The following is a 15,528-nucleotide window of genomic DNA, read 5'->3' as shown; positions in this document are numbered from 1 at the left end:
TGATACGATGCTGTTGGCTTGGAATGCTCTTCAAACCACCATCACAACTACCCCGGGTAGAGCTGTTTCAAATCTATGTCGCAGGCTCTGGTCATTTTGCAAGTTCACGCTCATCTATGTCTACTCATAGCAAGCATAACAATGCACACGACAGCCTACATTAAATTGTTTCCGTTTAAATGCGTGAAATGAATCGTGTAACTTGGCTTTTGAAATACTTTTTTTGCCTTTTTTTTGGGGGGGGCACACTCGTGGCATATGGAAATTTCCAGGCTAGGGGTCAAATCGGAGCTGCAGCTGCTGGCCTAAACCACAACCACAGCAATGAGGGATCTGAGCCACATCTATGATTTTTTTCCTGGAATGCACAGGTGGCCATGTCTACGCGGTCCTTATAGGATGCCCCAATCTCAAGACAGAGCCCCGTTTCCTTAGTCTGGCATGTAGGCCCAGGTACGATGGGTGCTGAGTCTAACCAGACCCAGGCTGACCCACCCTCTTGCTCCGAGGACAGTAATTTCTTCCCAAACAAGGGGCACCCTTTCATGTCTCAGAGCCTGGCCCACGCTCCTCCCTCTCCTGTGCCTGGTAAACCACACACCTCTCAAGTTTCAGGTCAAAACGCCACTTCCATTGTGGGACATTCTGCGTCCTTCGGTCCCCAACCCTCCTCACCACAGTTATTTCATGTGTCATCATTATTTATTCATCCATCTTCCTCCCTGGACTCCGCGCTCCTTGAAGATGGAGGCTGTGTTTCTTACCCATGTGAGACTCCCACCCCGAACCAAGGGCCTGGACATAGCAGCTATTTGGTAATTGTTAGAGAGTCAACCAAGTAGTTGGCCTAACCTGGACTTTGATCCACTGTCTGAAGTCTAGCCTTCCTAAAGCAGTTCTGTCCCCAACCCCCAAATCCAAGCATATAGGGCCACCACTAATTTGTACCTTGGGCAAATGAGAAAAAAGTGTCTTCTCCAGGAGTTTCCATTGTGGCTCAGGGGGTTAAGAACTTGGCATGGTATCCATGAGGATGTGGGTTTGATCCCTGACCTCACACAGTGGGTTCAGCATCCAGTGTTGCTGCAAGCGGTGGCATGGGTCCCGGGTTCGGCTCAGATCTGGTGTTGCCATGGCTGTGGTGTAGGCCGGCAGCTGGAGCTCTGATTGGACCCTTGGCCTGGGAACTTCTATATGCTGCAGGTGTGACCCCAACAAGAGGGAAAAAAAGTGCCTCCACCAGGCTGACAGATTCCCATCAGACACCCTTATTCTGAGCTTACCCATGGTGTACATGTCCTTCCACAGAGCTTTGCATGAGCTGCAGTTCCTCTCTCTCTCTTAACCAGGCCCATCCTTGTTGCAGAAAACAAGGCACAGATCCAGACACGCAGCCGGCAGGCCTGCAGACAATTCTCCTGCCTCTGTATGATCTATGGGTTTTTCTGGAAAGACCCATAGAGTCCCTCTGCACATGCAAACGTCAACTCCAGCCCAAAGGTGACATGCACTGTGAATCTCTCACCTGCTCTCAAGCAGACCTAACCCCTCCTTCTTCTATGCCCCCTTCACTGTGGAAGACGCGCCTGTGAATCCTACGATACTGCCTTCCGGTTCTTTCTTCACTGCCTGGGCTCACGGCTGCCCTGTGAGCAGGAGTCAAGAGGAGGGATCTCTTGCAGTTCCCGTCATGGCTCAGCAGTAACAAACCCAACTAGCATCCATGGGAATGTGGGTTCCGTCCCTGGCCTTGCTCAGTGGGTTAAGGATCCGGCGTTGTCGTGAGCTGTGGTGTAGGTCAACAGCTTGGATCCTGTGTGGCTGTGGCTGGGGTGGAGGCCAGCAGCTGTGGCTCCTATTTGACCCCAGCCTGGGAATTTTTGTATGCCGCACCTGCATATGAAAAGAAAAAAGAATATGCCACACCTGCCCTAAAAAAAAAAAAAAAAAAAAAAAGGAGTTCCTGTTGTGGCACAGAGCGAACGAATCAGACTAGGAACCATGAGGTTGCAAGTTTGAGCCCTGGCCCCGCTGAGTGGGTCAAGAATCCGGCACTGTGAGAGCTGTGGTGTATGTAGGTCACAGACACCGCTCGGATCTGGCGTTGCTGTGACTCTGGTGTAGGTCGGCAGCTACAGCTCCGACTAGACCCCTAGCCTGGGAACCACCACATGCCACAGGTGCAGCCATAAAAAGACAAAAAAAAAAAGAAAAAAAAGGAGGGATCCCATCTTAATCCTCTTTGAGCCTCAAATGCCTGGAATGGTAGCTTTCACACACATGGTAGAAATTAAATGTTTTAGACCGAAGGCAGAACTTCCATCACATTAGTACTCACTTAAAAATCTCTTCACAAGGAGTTCCTGTTGCAGCTCAGCAGTGACAAACATGACTAGTGGCCACGGGGATCCAGGTTTGATCCCTGGCCCCGCTCAGTGGGTTGGGGATCCGGCATTGCTGTGAGCTGTGGTGTAGGTCGCAGGTGTAGCTCTGATCCCGTGTTGCTGTGGCTGTGGCGTAGGTTCGCAGCTGTAGCTCCCATTCAGCACCTAGCCTGGGACTTTCATGTGCCGCACCTGAGGCCCTAAAAGACCAAAAATCCCCCTCCAAATTCACGAAGCCTCCCTTTGGCCTCTTGACTGTTTCAGACCCCGCAGCCTGGCCCACCAGACGCTCAGCCCCACTGTCACAGTGGACATCTGAGCACCTATTACCTCCGGGCCTCTGCCCACCTGTCCCTTCTGCCTCTGAGGCCCTGTCCCTCTTTGCCTGTCCAAGCCCTAGCCATCCCTCAAGGCCCAACTCAAATGCCATCTTCTTCATGAAGCTGCCCCTCAGCAGGTGAGGCCTCTGGCTGCTGAGAAGCAGTGCTTTGCCCCTCCCAGGTCACCGCTGAAACGCTGCTCTGTGTTTGGATGATGCATGTTTGTTATTAAAGCACTTGGAGGGCAGGTCTTTGCAGAGTTAGCCTAGGGCAGTGCATGCAGCCGGGGTCAGGACATACTGGACGGGAGGGGCTGGGGAGTCCCGCGCGGCAGCTGCAGGTGGAAGTGGCACCAAGTTCATCTACAAGGACCCAGCAGGGCCCGGACCTCCTCCCCCGCCCTCCTCTTTTTTTCTCAGCAGGGACAAAATAGGAGCTAAGGAAGAACCTCCCTTCCTCTCCCAGCCAACCTAGCTCGGCCTCCCTTCTGGAGAGGGGAGAGCAAGGTGTGGGAGCCTAGGCTGCTTTGCTCCACCCCTCTCCTCTCCCCCAAACACAGAGCAGAAATTCACCTTTGCCAGCAGCGTTGTCTGCAAGCTCCAGCAGGACGCCGCACGCCCGGGGCGCATGGCAGGTGGCCCTCAGCTCGCCTCCGTGGGCACAGCGCGGACAGAGGCCTCCCTCTCCGGCATGAAGCGCCTCCACTCGGCACCCTGGGCCCCCCTGGTCCTCAGCCTGGCCTTTGCCTCCTTCCACTCGGCTTGCTTGGCAGGTAGAACTGGGAGCTTTACTCTCGCCACGCTGGGAAGAGGGAGGGAGGGCAGGGGGCGGGAGGAGGATTCCTTGGCCAGGGTTGGTCCTGAAAGAGGAAACAGCACTTTCTCATCTGAGGGATTCGGCAGGAGAGGATAGGGTGGGTGGGGGTGTCTGAAGTCCTCCTAAGACCAGCATTAGCTTAGCAGCAGCCACCTCTGCTTTGTGGCCTTTGCCACAGAGAGCCTCTCCCAGCAGGGGACCAAATTGCCCTAAAATGACATCTTCTGGTCGGTTGCTGTCTCTCAATGGCTCCTTCTCTGCACAATTGTGTTGCAATCCCACCTTTTGTGGCTGGCACCCTCCCTTTGCACCCCTTCCTCTCACCTAAGGACCTCTGCTCCTTCCTTGACCCTGTGCGCCCTTTGCAACCCTCACAAAACCTCAACACACAAAGCTGCCATATGCTGCTTAAACTTCTCCCACGTCGCCTCGGCTTGGCAGCTGGGGGGCTATCACCCCTTTCTCTCATGGAGGCTGAGGGGTGTATTCGGTGACACCCCCCTCTTACCCTCTGCACCCCAGGGACCTCGTTCACATTCTCATGCTCTTGGCTTTGATCTTGCTCCTCAGAACAGTCTGCCCTGCTCCCTGACACGTTTTCTGTCTCTCAAAACGAACCCGCACGGTTCCCCCCCAGGCTCTATCTATCTCTCTCATCCTCACAGTCTCTCCTGTGACGGCTCAGGTTGTGGGCTCGCAAGCCACCGAGCCTCAGCTCAGCTCCAGCATCCACAACTTACTAGCTGTGTGACCTCGAGCAAATGACTTCCCCTCTCTGTGCTCCAGTTTCCTCATTTCTAACGTGGGGATAATCCTTGTGTTTATGCAGAGGGTTGTTGTAAAGATGAAATCGGGTTACTGCATGCAGAGAATTTTTAATAAAACAGCACGTGGTAAACTCTCAACGAAAGTTTGCATGTTCCCTTCATTTTCCAGTATCACCCCTTCCCCAAATAAGAAGGGGTGGGGGCAGCTTATTCTTATTCTTATTCTTCCCAAATAAGTCCTCCGGCATGTGACAGATTTAACTGTGCTGATTGGCTGTGTCTTTTCAGCAGCCTTTACTTTAGAAGGGACTCCAGGTGGGACCAGTCCCTGGCTGGCTTTGCTTATGAGGCCGCGGGAGAGGATTAAACTCTTCAGGATTTATAACGAGGCTATTCAGTATAAACCATATAAAATGTCTGATATTGAATAATTGCTGACGGATAGGAATGGCAATTTCGTATGGTTTAACCTGCTACTAGTGTACCGTTAACCAGGGTTTTTTCCCACTCCCAAGCTCTAGACAGGGACTGCTTCCATTCTAGGGGAGAGGGGAGATGAAAGTCAGGGTCAAAGAAGTTATGTGGGTTACAAGGGAAATTAAAATGTTGAGGAATCAATTTTTCCAAAGCAAATAAAACCAAGCTCTAAGGCATTTCGCTGTAAATAATTTACAGTAACAATCCGATTGCATCAAGCTAATTACTATTCTTCAGCAGGACATTGGAGTAGCTGAGGGGTGGGTGGCATAAAATGAGCCTGAGCAGCAATTTCATGGCTTTGGCTGAGCAAGAAGTTTCCTTCTAACTCGTCCTGCTATGTGACATGTGACAACAAGCACCTTTGAAGGACATGCTAACCTAGAGTCAATGGGGTCCGGAGAATTTCCAATTTTTTTTTTTTAATTCTCAAAGAAGCAGATCGAACAGCAATATAATTTCCAGAAAGATTCTTTTAAGTGGCTCTTGGTCTTGCTCTACCTAGATTAGCACGAAGAGATTTTTTTTTTTTTTTTTAAGGGCCACACTTACAGCATATGCAAGTTCTCAGGCTAGGGGTGGAATCAGAGCTACAGCTGCCAGGCTACACCACATCCGCAGCCACACCAGATCCAAGCTGTGTCTGCGACCTACATCACAGCTCACAGCAACAAGGGATCCTTAACCCACTGAGTGAGGCCAGGGATCGAACCTGCATCCTCATGGATCCTAGTCGGATTTGTTTCCACTGTGACATGAAGGGAACTCTCAAGACTTTTTTGATGACAGAAATGTTCCATACTTATGCTGTGCTTCCAACATGGTAGCCACTAGCCACACGTGGTGACTGAGCCCTGGGCATGTGGCTAATGTGGCTGGCAGCTACAGCTCCGATTGGACCCCTAGCCTGGGAACCTCCATATGCCGCAGGTACAGCCTTAAAGAGCTGAATAAAATAAAATAAAATGCAGTGTTTAGAGGCCATTGGTACCTGAACGGCAGTAAGAGAGGAAGATAAGGCATCTCTGAGTGGGGCATAGGGAGTGTTACGAAAAGGGGAGTGAATTTGCTGCCCAACGAAACACCACAGCCTGGGTACCCAAGACAACAGAAGCTTATTTTCTCACCCTCTCTCCTTGGCTTGCAGATGCCCTCTCTGCGCTGGGTCCTCATGTGATCTTTCCTCTGTGAGTTCATATCCCTGGTGTCTCTTTCTGTTCTTACAAGGACACCTCATATTGGATTAATTTAACCACTTAATCTTAACTGCTTTTGTTTGCTTGCTTTTTTTTGCTTTTTAGGGCCATACCTGCACCATATGGAAGTTCCTCCCAGCCTAGAGGTTGAATCAGAGCTACAGCTGCAGGTCTATGCCACAGCCACACCAATGCCAGATCCAAGCCACATCTGAGACCTACACCACTACTCATGGAACTGAATCCTTGACCCACTGAGCGAGCCCAGAGATCAAACTCTCATCCTCAAGGATACTAGTCAGGGTCGTAACCTGCTGAGCCACAACAGGGACTCCAAAGAAACTCACTTCATTTGTTTGTTTATTTTTATGGCTGCCCTGGCTGTATATGGTTCCTGGACTGGGGATTGAACCTGAGCCTCCACAGCAACCTGAACTGCTATAGTCAGATTCCTAACCTACTATGCCACAGCAGAAACTCCAAATTGCCTCTTTAAAGCACGCTTTCCATAAATTAGCACTACTGTGGGTTAGGACTTCATCGTATGAATTTGGGAGACAAAGCTTGATCTAGAGCTGAGGGTTCGTTTTGTTGCAAGAAATCTTCAAGCACCTATACCGGCACTTCTGTAATACTCTCAACATACTCACTACTGATTCATTGAAAAAGGAGAATGGGGAGTTCCCGTCGTGGCTCAGTGGTTAACAAATCCGACTAGGAACCATGAGGTTGCGGGTTCGGTCCCTGGCCTTGCTCAGTGGGTTAAGGATCCGGCGTTGCTGTGAGCTGTGGTGTAGGTCACAGATATGGCTCAGATCTGGCGTTGCTGTGACTGTGGCGTAGGCTGGTGGCTCCAGCTCCGATTAGACCCCTAGCCTGGGAACCTCCACATGCCACAGGAGCGGCCCTAGAAAAAGGCAAAAAGACCAAAAAAAAAAAAAAAAAGGAGAATGGGTTTTTCCTGCTGCCTGAGACTATCTTCTGCCTTTTCTTCCAGAATCAAGCAGCGGCAGCAGCAACTCAACCTTGACTGTCCACCATCCAGACCTTGAGACCCTGGAGCAGTGCCCCAGTAAGCTTCTCCTGGCACCTGCCCTAACCTCAGGGCCCACCCTGGAGCAGGGCAGGGACACTTAAGGCTCCTCGCTTTCTGTTCATTGGCATCGGGTGGCTGAATGCCTGCCTGGCCTACCGGTGCACCGGTGTGGTTCGTTTGCAGCCCCAGAAGTGTTTGCTGAGCATGTTTAAAGAGCTCTCTTGGCCTTGGCCCCCATCTAGGCTCACAATTTTTGGTGCAGGTGGCTTTAATGGCCCATCCACAGGACAGCAGCCCAAATGCCTGGAGTTCAAACACTTATAGATGTTCGGAAGTAGAAAGATCCTAAAAATCAGCCAGCCCAAGGTCTGCCGGGCGCAGGAGCTTCCTTTCGGTCCTTTGCGTATTTCTGTTTATCCTCCACTTAATACTTCCAGTGGCAAGGAGCCTGGGGCTTCATAAAGCAACCATTGTTCCGCTTGTGTAATTTATATAAAGTTTGCTTTATTCTACGTTTGGCTCCTTTCTTCTGCCCTCATCGAATGACCGAATGTGTTTACTTCTGGGCACTTAGGAAGGAGGGTAACAGACGATCAGACATGGAGGTTGCAGACATGGCTTTGGACCCCTGCAGCCTGGCATCGCGTCCAGTCTTGCAATCTCGTGACCTTGGGCAGGGGTCCGCCTCAGCTTCTTCAGTCAGGCAGGAGGAATGCCTGCCTGTCACTTTGTGAGGAAGGGATAAGGTAACACACGAGGAGCACTCAGCCCAGGGCAGGGCGTGCTTTAGTCAACGGCGGCGGATCCTAGGGTCCCTGGCCTGGATCTTATGAATAGTAGGGGTGAGGCAGGGTGGGGGAGGGGAGGCCGGGGTACTGTTGTCATTGGCCATCTCTCTTCGCCACCAGATGCCGACTTCTGCCCTCAGGCAGCCCGGTGCTGCCACACCGGCGTGGATGAGTATGGCTGGATCGCGGCTGCCGTTGGTTGGAGTCTCTTGTTTCTCACCCTCATCCTGCTCTGCGTGGACAAACTGATGAAGCTCACGCCAGAGGACCCCAAGGACTTGCAGGCGTGAGGCTGAGAATCCCCGTCCCCAGCATGTCCAGCACCGCCCGTGTGTGGGTGAGGGTGCCAGGGGAGAGCCATCATTTCAAAGTCATTTCCACCTTTAAACTCTGGTTACTTTTAAAAGGGGAGGAAGAAGGAAAGATGGACCCGAGCCAGGCCAGGCCAGTGCCTCTGTCACCCCTAATTTCCAAAGGCCCTTGGGTCCTTTTATAATCTGATCAGCTCCTTTCTCAAGAGGGTCCCCATGGGAGTGGCTTGTATTCTAATCATCATTTCCTGCTGGGGTCCAAGGGTGTGGTTCACAAGAAATAAGTTTTAGTCTTTTCGTCAACACATTCGAAACTAAACTCATCACGTCACCCAAAATCATTGTCTTTTATCCCTTTCTTCAATCAGAGGGGTCACTGTCATTTCACGATGTGAGACTCATCTTGGACATCCCAACATGCTCATGCCCACGTCCCATGTTGCTCCCCCCCCACCCCGCGAGGCATATGGAATTCCCGGGACCAGGGATCAGATCCCGCTATAATTGCAACCTATGCTGCACCTGCAGCTACAGCAATGCTGGATCCTTAACCCACTGCACCAAGCCGGGGATCAAACCTGCATCCTGGCACAGCAGAGACACTGCCAAACCCTAATTCCACAGTGGGAACTCCTGCTTTTTGGGGGGTGGGCAGGGATCGAACCCTCACCAGAGTTGTGACCTGTGCTGATGCTTCTCCAGCTCTTGTCTCTTTCTTCAACATATCTTCCTGGCCCTGGTCCCTATGCCATTTCGGGAATCGTTCATTTCATTCTCAGTGCCTTCAGGATTTCCCTGCACCCCCCTGCCTGTCACTCTCCACCCCACCAGCAGCTGCCAGACCAGGGCCTGTCACTCCCCTGCCGATAACGTCCAGGAACACCGAATGATGGAAGCCTCTCACCTTGGCATTCCGTTCTTCACACGAGTCCACCCATCCCCCCCGACTCTGTATCCCAGCACATCTGGGGTGAGGCTCTGACCGACCCACCCCTCATCCGAATGTCTTTTGCTTTTCTGCCGCTGGTTCCTCTGCTAACGAGGCTGCCCTCCACGTCTGCCTCCAGAACGAAGCTTTCCCTGCTCTTGTGTTTGGGGGACCAGGAGCCGGGGGTCTCAGGGCACTTCTGTGTGGCCCTGAGCACAGCCGCTGTGAATAGGCCTCCTCGCAATCAGCTTATACTTCCTCTTGCTCTGGGGGCACAGAAAGCGCCTCATACTGTCTGTCCGATGAGTGAACGAATAAACAAACACCGGAGCTCTTGCTCTGGAAGCACCTACGATCATCTCCGCACGCAGAACCGCCATTTGTTCAAAGGTGGTTGACGTAACGGACCTCTGGAGAAGCCACTTGGTTCCTGCTGGGTCAGGGAGTCACTCAGCGCCAGGGTGTCACCATCAATGTGGATTCTTCCAGTGGGAGTCAGGGGGAGAGAAGAGGGGGTTCTTTAGGAAGAAAGGACAATGAGTCTTTTTTTTGGGGGGGGGGTCTTTTTTTTTTTTTTTTTTTAGCGCCACACCCGAGGCATATGGAAGCTCCCAGGCTAAGGATCAAGGGGTTGAATTGGGGCTGTAGCTTCTGGCCTACACCACAGCCACAGCAACGCTGGATCCTTAACCCACTCAGCGAGGCTAGGTATCGAACCTGCAGCCTCAGATTCACTTCTGTTGAGCCACGATGGCAACTCCAGGACAATGACTCTTTACAGAAACATGTCCACCCTTTGAGAGGAAATGCGTGTTTAGATGGGACAAACCACAAATAATCAGAATACCAGAAAAAAAAAAAAAGGAAAAGCCAGAGGCCTCTAAAAAAGGAAGAAACATTTTTCTAGAGGCAGCAAGTGACGGAAAGCCTCTTGATTGCTCTGTCAGAGAGTCTGAACACATTTCCCTGACAATGGAAACAAAAGAGACAGCCTGGCTCATTTTGCTGTCTTCTGAAGAGACAGATGCTTTTCAGAACCTCGGCTGTTTGCTCAGCAAAGCGGGATGGAATGACGGCTCCTCCACGCCACGTGGTCATGTGGACACGAGTGTCTGCAGGAGCCCTGAGCAACGTCGTGGTTGTCCACAGGCCTGTGTGTTCCCCTTTTTTAGAAATTCGGGGGAAGAGGGTCCACAAGACTGTTTAATTCTTTCGAAAAGATTCAGGATGGCACTTAGTTTGATTTAATATCTGCAAACTTTTTTTATTTAATGATTTTGATATGTTTCCATCGTAGTTGGTTTACAGTGTTCTGTCAGTTTTCTGCTGTACAGCAAGGTGACCCCGTCACACACACACACATACATTTCTTTTTCTCCCATTCTCCTGCTCCATCCTAAGTGACGAGATATAGTTCCCAGTGCCACACCGCAGGATCTCATTGCTTATCCATTCCAAAGGCAATCGTTTGCATCTATCAACCCCAAATTCCAAGCCCATCCTACTCCCCCCTTGGCAACCACAAGTCTGTTTTCCATGTCCATGATTTTCTTTTCTGTGGAAAGGTTCATTTGTGCCTTATATTAGATTCCAGATATAAGTGATATATGGTATTTGTCTTTCTCTTTCTGACTGACTTCACTGAGTATGAGAGTCCCTAGTTCCATCCATGTTGCTGCAAATGGCATGATTTTGTTCTTTTTACGGCTGAGTAGTATTCCACTGTGGATATATACCACATCTTCCTAATCCAATCTTCTGTCAATGGACATTGGGTTGTCTCCATGTCTTGGCTGTTGTGAATAGTGCTGCTATGAACATACAGGTGCATGTGTCTTTTTCAAGGAAACTTGTGTCCGGATATATGCCCAAGAGTGGGATTGCTGGGTCCTATGGTGGTTCTCTATTTACTTTTCTGAGGTACCTCCATACTGTCTTCCATAGCGGTTGTACCAATTTCCATTCCCACCAACAGTTCAGGAGGGTTCCCTTTTCTCCACACCCTCTCTAGCATTTATTTGTGGGCTTATTAATGATGGCCACTCTGACTGGTGTAATGCAAACATTTTCTGAAATAAGTCAATGTGCCACAGTGATGAGAGCATTGGCTTTAAAAAAGGAGGCAAAGAACGGAAAGTAAGATTTATTTCTGGTGAATGAGACCAGAATTGACTCGCTTTACCTTGCTGAGCATCAGCTTTCGAAGCAGAAAATGTAAGGGCGGGATCAAACTGGCAGTTGCAAACGAGGCTACAGAAGCTCGTTGAGGGAGTTCCTGTTGTGGCTCAGTGGGTTAAGGGCCTGACATGGTGTGTCTATGAGGATGCAAGTTTGATCCCTGACCTCGTTCAGTGGGTTAAGGATCCAGCACTGCTGCAAGCTGTGGTGTAGGTCATAGAAGCAGCTTGGATCCGGGGTTGCCACGGCTGTGGTGTAGGCTGGCAGCCACAGCTCCAATTCAACCCCTAGTGTGGGAACTTCCGTATGCCACAGGTGTGGCCATAAAAAGAAAGGAAGAAAAAAAACCAACCCCGCTGCCAAAATCTCATGGAGTTATTTGAGGTGCTTCCCAGAAGGGGGTGCTGCCCAGAAGGGGGTGGGCATGAGGCCCTTCCTTGTAACCAGAGCAGCGGGGCTCTTAGCTCTTTTGTACGTTTTTGGACCTCTGTGGCAAGACTGCATTTGCTGCTTTAAAGAGCAGAGAGTCAGAGCCCCCTTTGGTGTGGGAGACAACATGCAGATTCTTAGACTACATCAAAAGGAATTCCATGTAGCTGCTGCCACTGTCACAATAGAATTGAGGCATTTGTGAATTGTTTTTCTTTCACAAAAGGGAGGACAGATCAAATCCAAACAAGCACTCTTTTCTTTGAGATTAGAAAGAAAGGCGGTTATATAATTTGCAGGTTATGCTTCCCAGATGCAGTCTCGGATCTACCCTCAACACAGCATCTCTTAATTCCAGCAAGGCAGAGATGTGTCAGGAAATTAAAAGGGAAAACCTGAGCGGGGAGCGGGGGGGGGGGGACCGAGATGGACGCTCAGGGATCTAAGAACTTACTTCCTGGGATAAAGCAGCAGAGCCTGCCTGACAGAAGATGTGCTTTCCATTTCAAAACTTAGCCTTCAGTAATCGGAGTTCCTGTTGTGGCTCAGCAGTAACCAGCTCAACTAATACCCATGAGGATGTAGGTTCAATCCCTGGCCTCGCTCAGCAGGTTAAGGATCCAGCACTGCTGTGAGAGGAGGCGTAGACTGAAGATGCAGCTCCAATCTGGACCTGCCTTTGCTCTTCCCTCCCCGCTCCCTCTTGTGATTGGATGCATCTGCTTTACTGGGATTCGTCTTCCAAGTCAAGCCGTCCCCCTCCTCCCTGGACGGACACACACGTGTACACATGCCCACCCCACCTCAACAGCCTGTGCTCACCCCCAGGGCAGCATAGGAAAAAGATTCTCTCCTTGAGGATGTGGAGAAAAGGGAACCTTCCTACGCTGTTGGTGGGACGTGAATTGGTGCAGCCACTGTGGAAAACAGTATGGAGGTTCCTAAAAAAACTACACACAGAGCTACCATATGATCCAGCAATCCCACTCCTGGGCATCTATCTGGAGAAAACCATACTTTGCAAAGATACATGCACCCCAATAGTTCATAGCAGCACTATTTACAATAGCCTAGACATGGAAGCAACCTAAGTGTCCATCAACAGAGGAATGGATAAAGAAGATGGGGTACATGGTACCATATACACAAGAGAATATTACCCAACCATGAAAAAGAATGCCATAATGCCATTTGCAGCAACATGGGTGGACTTAGTGATGATCATACTAAGTGAAGCAAGTCAGACAAAAGAGGCAAATACCATATGATATCACTTATATGTGGAATCTAAAAAATAATACAAAAGAACATATTTATAAAACTGAAACTGACTCACGGATACAGAAAACAAACTGCTGGTTATCAAAGGGGAAAGGGGAGGAAAGATAATTTAGGAGATGGGATTAACAGATACACACTCTTACATGTAAAAGATAAGCATGGTCCTCCCGCATGGCACAAAGACCTGTACTCCATATCTTATAATAACCTAAACTGGAAAAGAATCTTCTAGAAGAGTATATATACATATATTACACACATATATCTGAATCATTTTTCTGTACTGCCAAACATATTGTATATCAACTACGCTTCAATTAAAAACACACCCACAAAGACTCTCCTCGACCAAACTTCTCTAAACCTTCTGCTCCCCTAAGCCTCAACCTGGCCTATGAAAACTATAGACTCTTTGGTCCACCCCATCTCCCCACCTTACAGACCTGAGCAAACACCAACACGCTTCCCAACGGCATCCTTAGGAAGACCCTAGCCTCCCGCGCAGCGCCTGTCTGAGAAAGTTCAAGGCTGCTTGTCCTGACCCCTGCCTGACCAGAGCCCCTCCCCCGGCCACACTGCCTTAGCGCTTAGGTGTGTATCCTCCCCCTGGCCCTTTGAGATGTTTCTATTTCCATCCATCTACCCATCCGTCTATACAGCTCAGGACCTGGAGGCCATTCCTTTAAGATTTAATCATCAGGAAGGAGGGGGCCTCTGTCCCCCAGTCTCTGCAGAAGGACAGAATCCTAGCTTCGAGGACTGCCACCCAGCAGGTAGAGTTGGCCTCACTAGGCTTCATCATGACCGACTCTGTCATTTCTCAATTCCCTGACCCCACTGAGCCCCGACTCGTAACCTCCATGCTCCTTCATTCTCCCTGTAAAACGCCCACCCACCTCCGTGCAGGTGAGGTCAGCTCATACAGGGCCCTCTTCCCTATTGCAACAGTTACAGTTCTTGTTAAAATCTGTCCTTACCAGCTTGGTGTCCAGCTCTGTGCGTCTTTGACAACTGAGCACTTTGGACTATGGCATCGATCTGCTTTTCTCTCTCAATGGTCTCTCTCGAGGCAGAGACTATGTCTTTAGCCTCTGATTGCTTCCACCAACCCAGAGACTGGGGTGTGCAGCAAAAATTCCACAAATGTCTGATGAGTTAGTAAAGCTGAGGAGAACCACGAATTTGGCCTGTGCAAATAACCACGGTGAAGTGGGAGAGCTGTGAAAACAAAGGAGGCTCTTGGGAAAACTTGAGGTTTCGAGGCTGCGAGAAATTTAAATCACTGCTTTCATAAGTTGATAAGGATACATAATTAGGTCATTTGTGGAGAGAGTCTCTGGCAGACCTGTCCCAAAGGTGGTTCTATGATGAGGGTGAAATAATAGATAAGGGCTTGGAGTTCCCGTCGTAGTGCAGCAGAAATGAATCCGACTAGGAACCATGAGGTTGCGGGTTTGATCCCTGGCCTTGCTCAGTGGGTTAAGGATCCGGCATTGCCATGAGCTGAGGTGTAGGTCACAGACATGGCTCGGATCCTTCATTGTTGTGGCTGTGGTGTAGGCTGGCAGCTGTAGCTTCGATTTGACCCCTAGCCTGGGAACCTCCATATGCCATGGGTGTGGCCCTTAGAAGCAGAAAGAAAGAAAGAAAGAAAGAAAGAGAGAGAGAGAGAGAGAGAGAGAGAGGAAGGAAGGAAAGAAGGAATATACAAGGGCTGGACCACGTATCAAAATAGAACTTTCACCCACAATGTGTAGCAACAAATCCAGGAAGCCAACCCACCCCCCTCGGCACCAGTCCAGGAAGCCAGACAACCTCCACGGCAATCGCCCCAGAGAGTCGGGATTCGGTCAATAATTGACAGCTTCAGTTTATTTAATTAGTCAATTCTTGCCTCTACTCCAACTTAGGACCAACACAGAAGCCCCCCTTTTTCACCATGAAGCTTTCCCACCTCCTGTCTGCCTTTGAGTCTCTACCAAGTGTAAATGGCGGTGGCTGACCCTTGGCAAAAACAGCTTTTGCTTCTTCTCAGTGGCATGGCCTTGATTTCTTTCCACGGGGACTATTTGTTGAACTCTTTGTTGAAACATGTGTCCCATTTTTTGTACCTTGAAGGAGATCTTTTACCTGGGAGATTCCTGTTACCAGGTCAAAATGAGGGGAACTACGGAATCAGTGTTATGGGCTGAACAGTGTGTGTCTCCACCCCCCACCCCGAGTTCTAACCTCTAGTAGCTCACAATGTGAACTTATTTGGCAATAGGGTCATCGCAGTTGTAATTAACTAAGATGAGGTCACTTTGAAATAGACCTCTGTTGGGCCTCTCATCCAAACTGTCCTTATATAAAAAGGAGATTTCAACAGACACACACACGCGCACACACACAACGTACATACGCACACATGGAGGATAACATGCGATGATGGCAGAGATCAGGGTGGTGCGTCCACAAGCCAAGGAACCCCAAAGGTGGCCAGTACCCACCAGAAGTTGGGGGGCAGTCCTGGAACAGATGCTTCCCGCATCCCACAGAGGGAACCAACCAGGCCGACACCCAGACCTCCAGCCTCCAGAACAGTGAGACAGTATATTTCCATTGCTCTTAGGCGCCC

At 50.0% G+C, this 15,528-nt stretch overlaps 2 protein-coding genes across 13 annotated transcripts in view; one reads left to right on the top strand and one right to left on the bottom strand.

Moving 5' to 3' along the window:
• The window catches only part of ATP6V0A4 (ATPase H+ transporting V0 subunit a4), a 110,171-nt gene extending 96,130 nt beyond the window's left edge, over window positions 1-14,041 (bottom strand). For 6 of the 12 annotated variants that reach the window (XR_014833659.1, XM_085005304.1, XM_085005298.1 and 3 more), the window contains exon 1: window positions 3,277-3,484. Coding sequence is in view for 1 of the 12 variants with exons in the window: in XM_021078735.2 (XP_020934394.2) it covers window positions 3,277-3,333 (57 nt within the window). In the remaining 11 variants the exon portion in view is untranslated. Of the gene's footprint in view, window positions 1-1,525; window positions 1,894-2,338; window positions 2,585-3,276; window positions 3,485-13,888 lie in introns of those variants that run through there. The other 6 variants (XM_085005306.1, XM_085005300.1, XM_085005305.1 and 3 more) reach the window with 3 other exon arrangements.
• TMEM213 (transmembrane protein 213) lies at window positions 3,256-10,627 on the top strand. The gene is made up of 3 exons (XM_003134621.5): window positions 3,256-3,476; window positions 6,958-7,032; window positions 7,905-10,627. Exons 1-3 carry the CDS (start codon window positions 3,332-3,334, stop codon window positions 8,072-8,074), a joined length of 390 nt encoding a protein of 129 aa, XP_003134669.1. The 5' UTR covers window positions 3,256-3,331; the 3' UTR covers window positions 8,075-10,627.
• Window positions 14,042-15,528: the final 1,487 nt, after the last annotated feature.

Source organism: Sus scrofa, chromosome 18, assembly GCF_054392235.1.
Source record: "Sus scrofa isolate SSC_HxYL_T2T_F1_AM1 chromosome 18, Sscrofa_HxYL_maternal_Yorkshire_Landrace_v2.0, whole genome shotgun sequence".
NCBI lineage: Eukaryota > Metazoa > Chordata > Mammalia > Artiodactyla > Suidae > Sus > Sus scrofa.
Note: the sequence above shows the minus strand (reverse complement) of the source record. Positions and strands in the feature narration are given on the sequence as shown.

What these genes read in the sequence shown, in the direction of transcription:
- TMEM213 (XM_003134621.5), top strand. Translation starts at nt 3,332, where the DNA reads ATGGCAGGTGGCCCTCAGCTCGCCTCCGTGGGCACAGCGCGGACAGAG. An exon ending in CCACTCGGCTTGCTTGGCAG is followed by an intron (nt 3,477 to 6,957) that starts GTAGAACTGGGA and finishes CTTTTCTTCCAG; the next exon opens with AATCAAGCAGCGGCAGCAGC. An exon ending in GACCCTGGAGCAGTGCCCCA is followed by an intron (nt 7,033 to 7,904) that starts GTAAGCTTCTCC and finishes CTTCGCCACCAG; the next exon opens with ATGCCGACTTCTGCCCTCAG.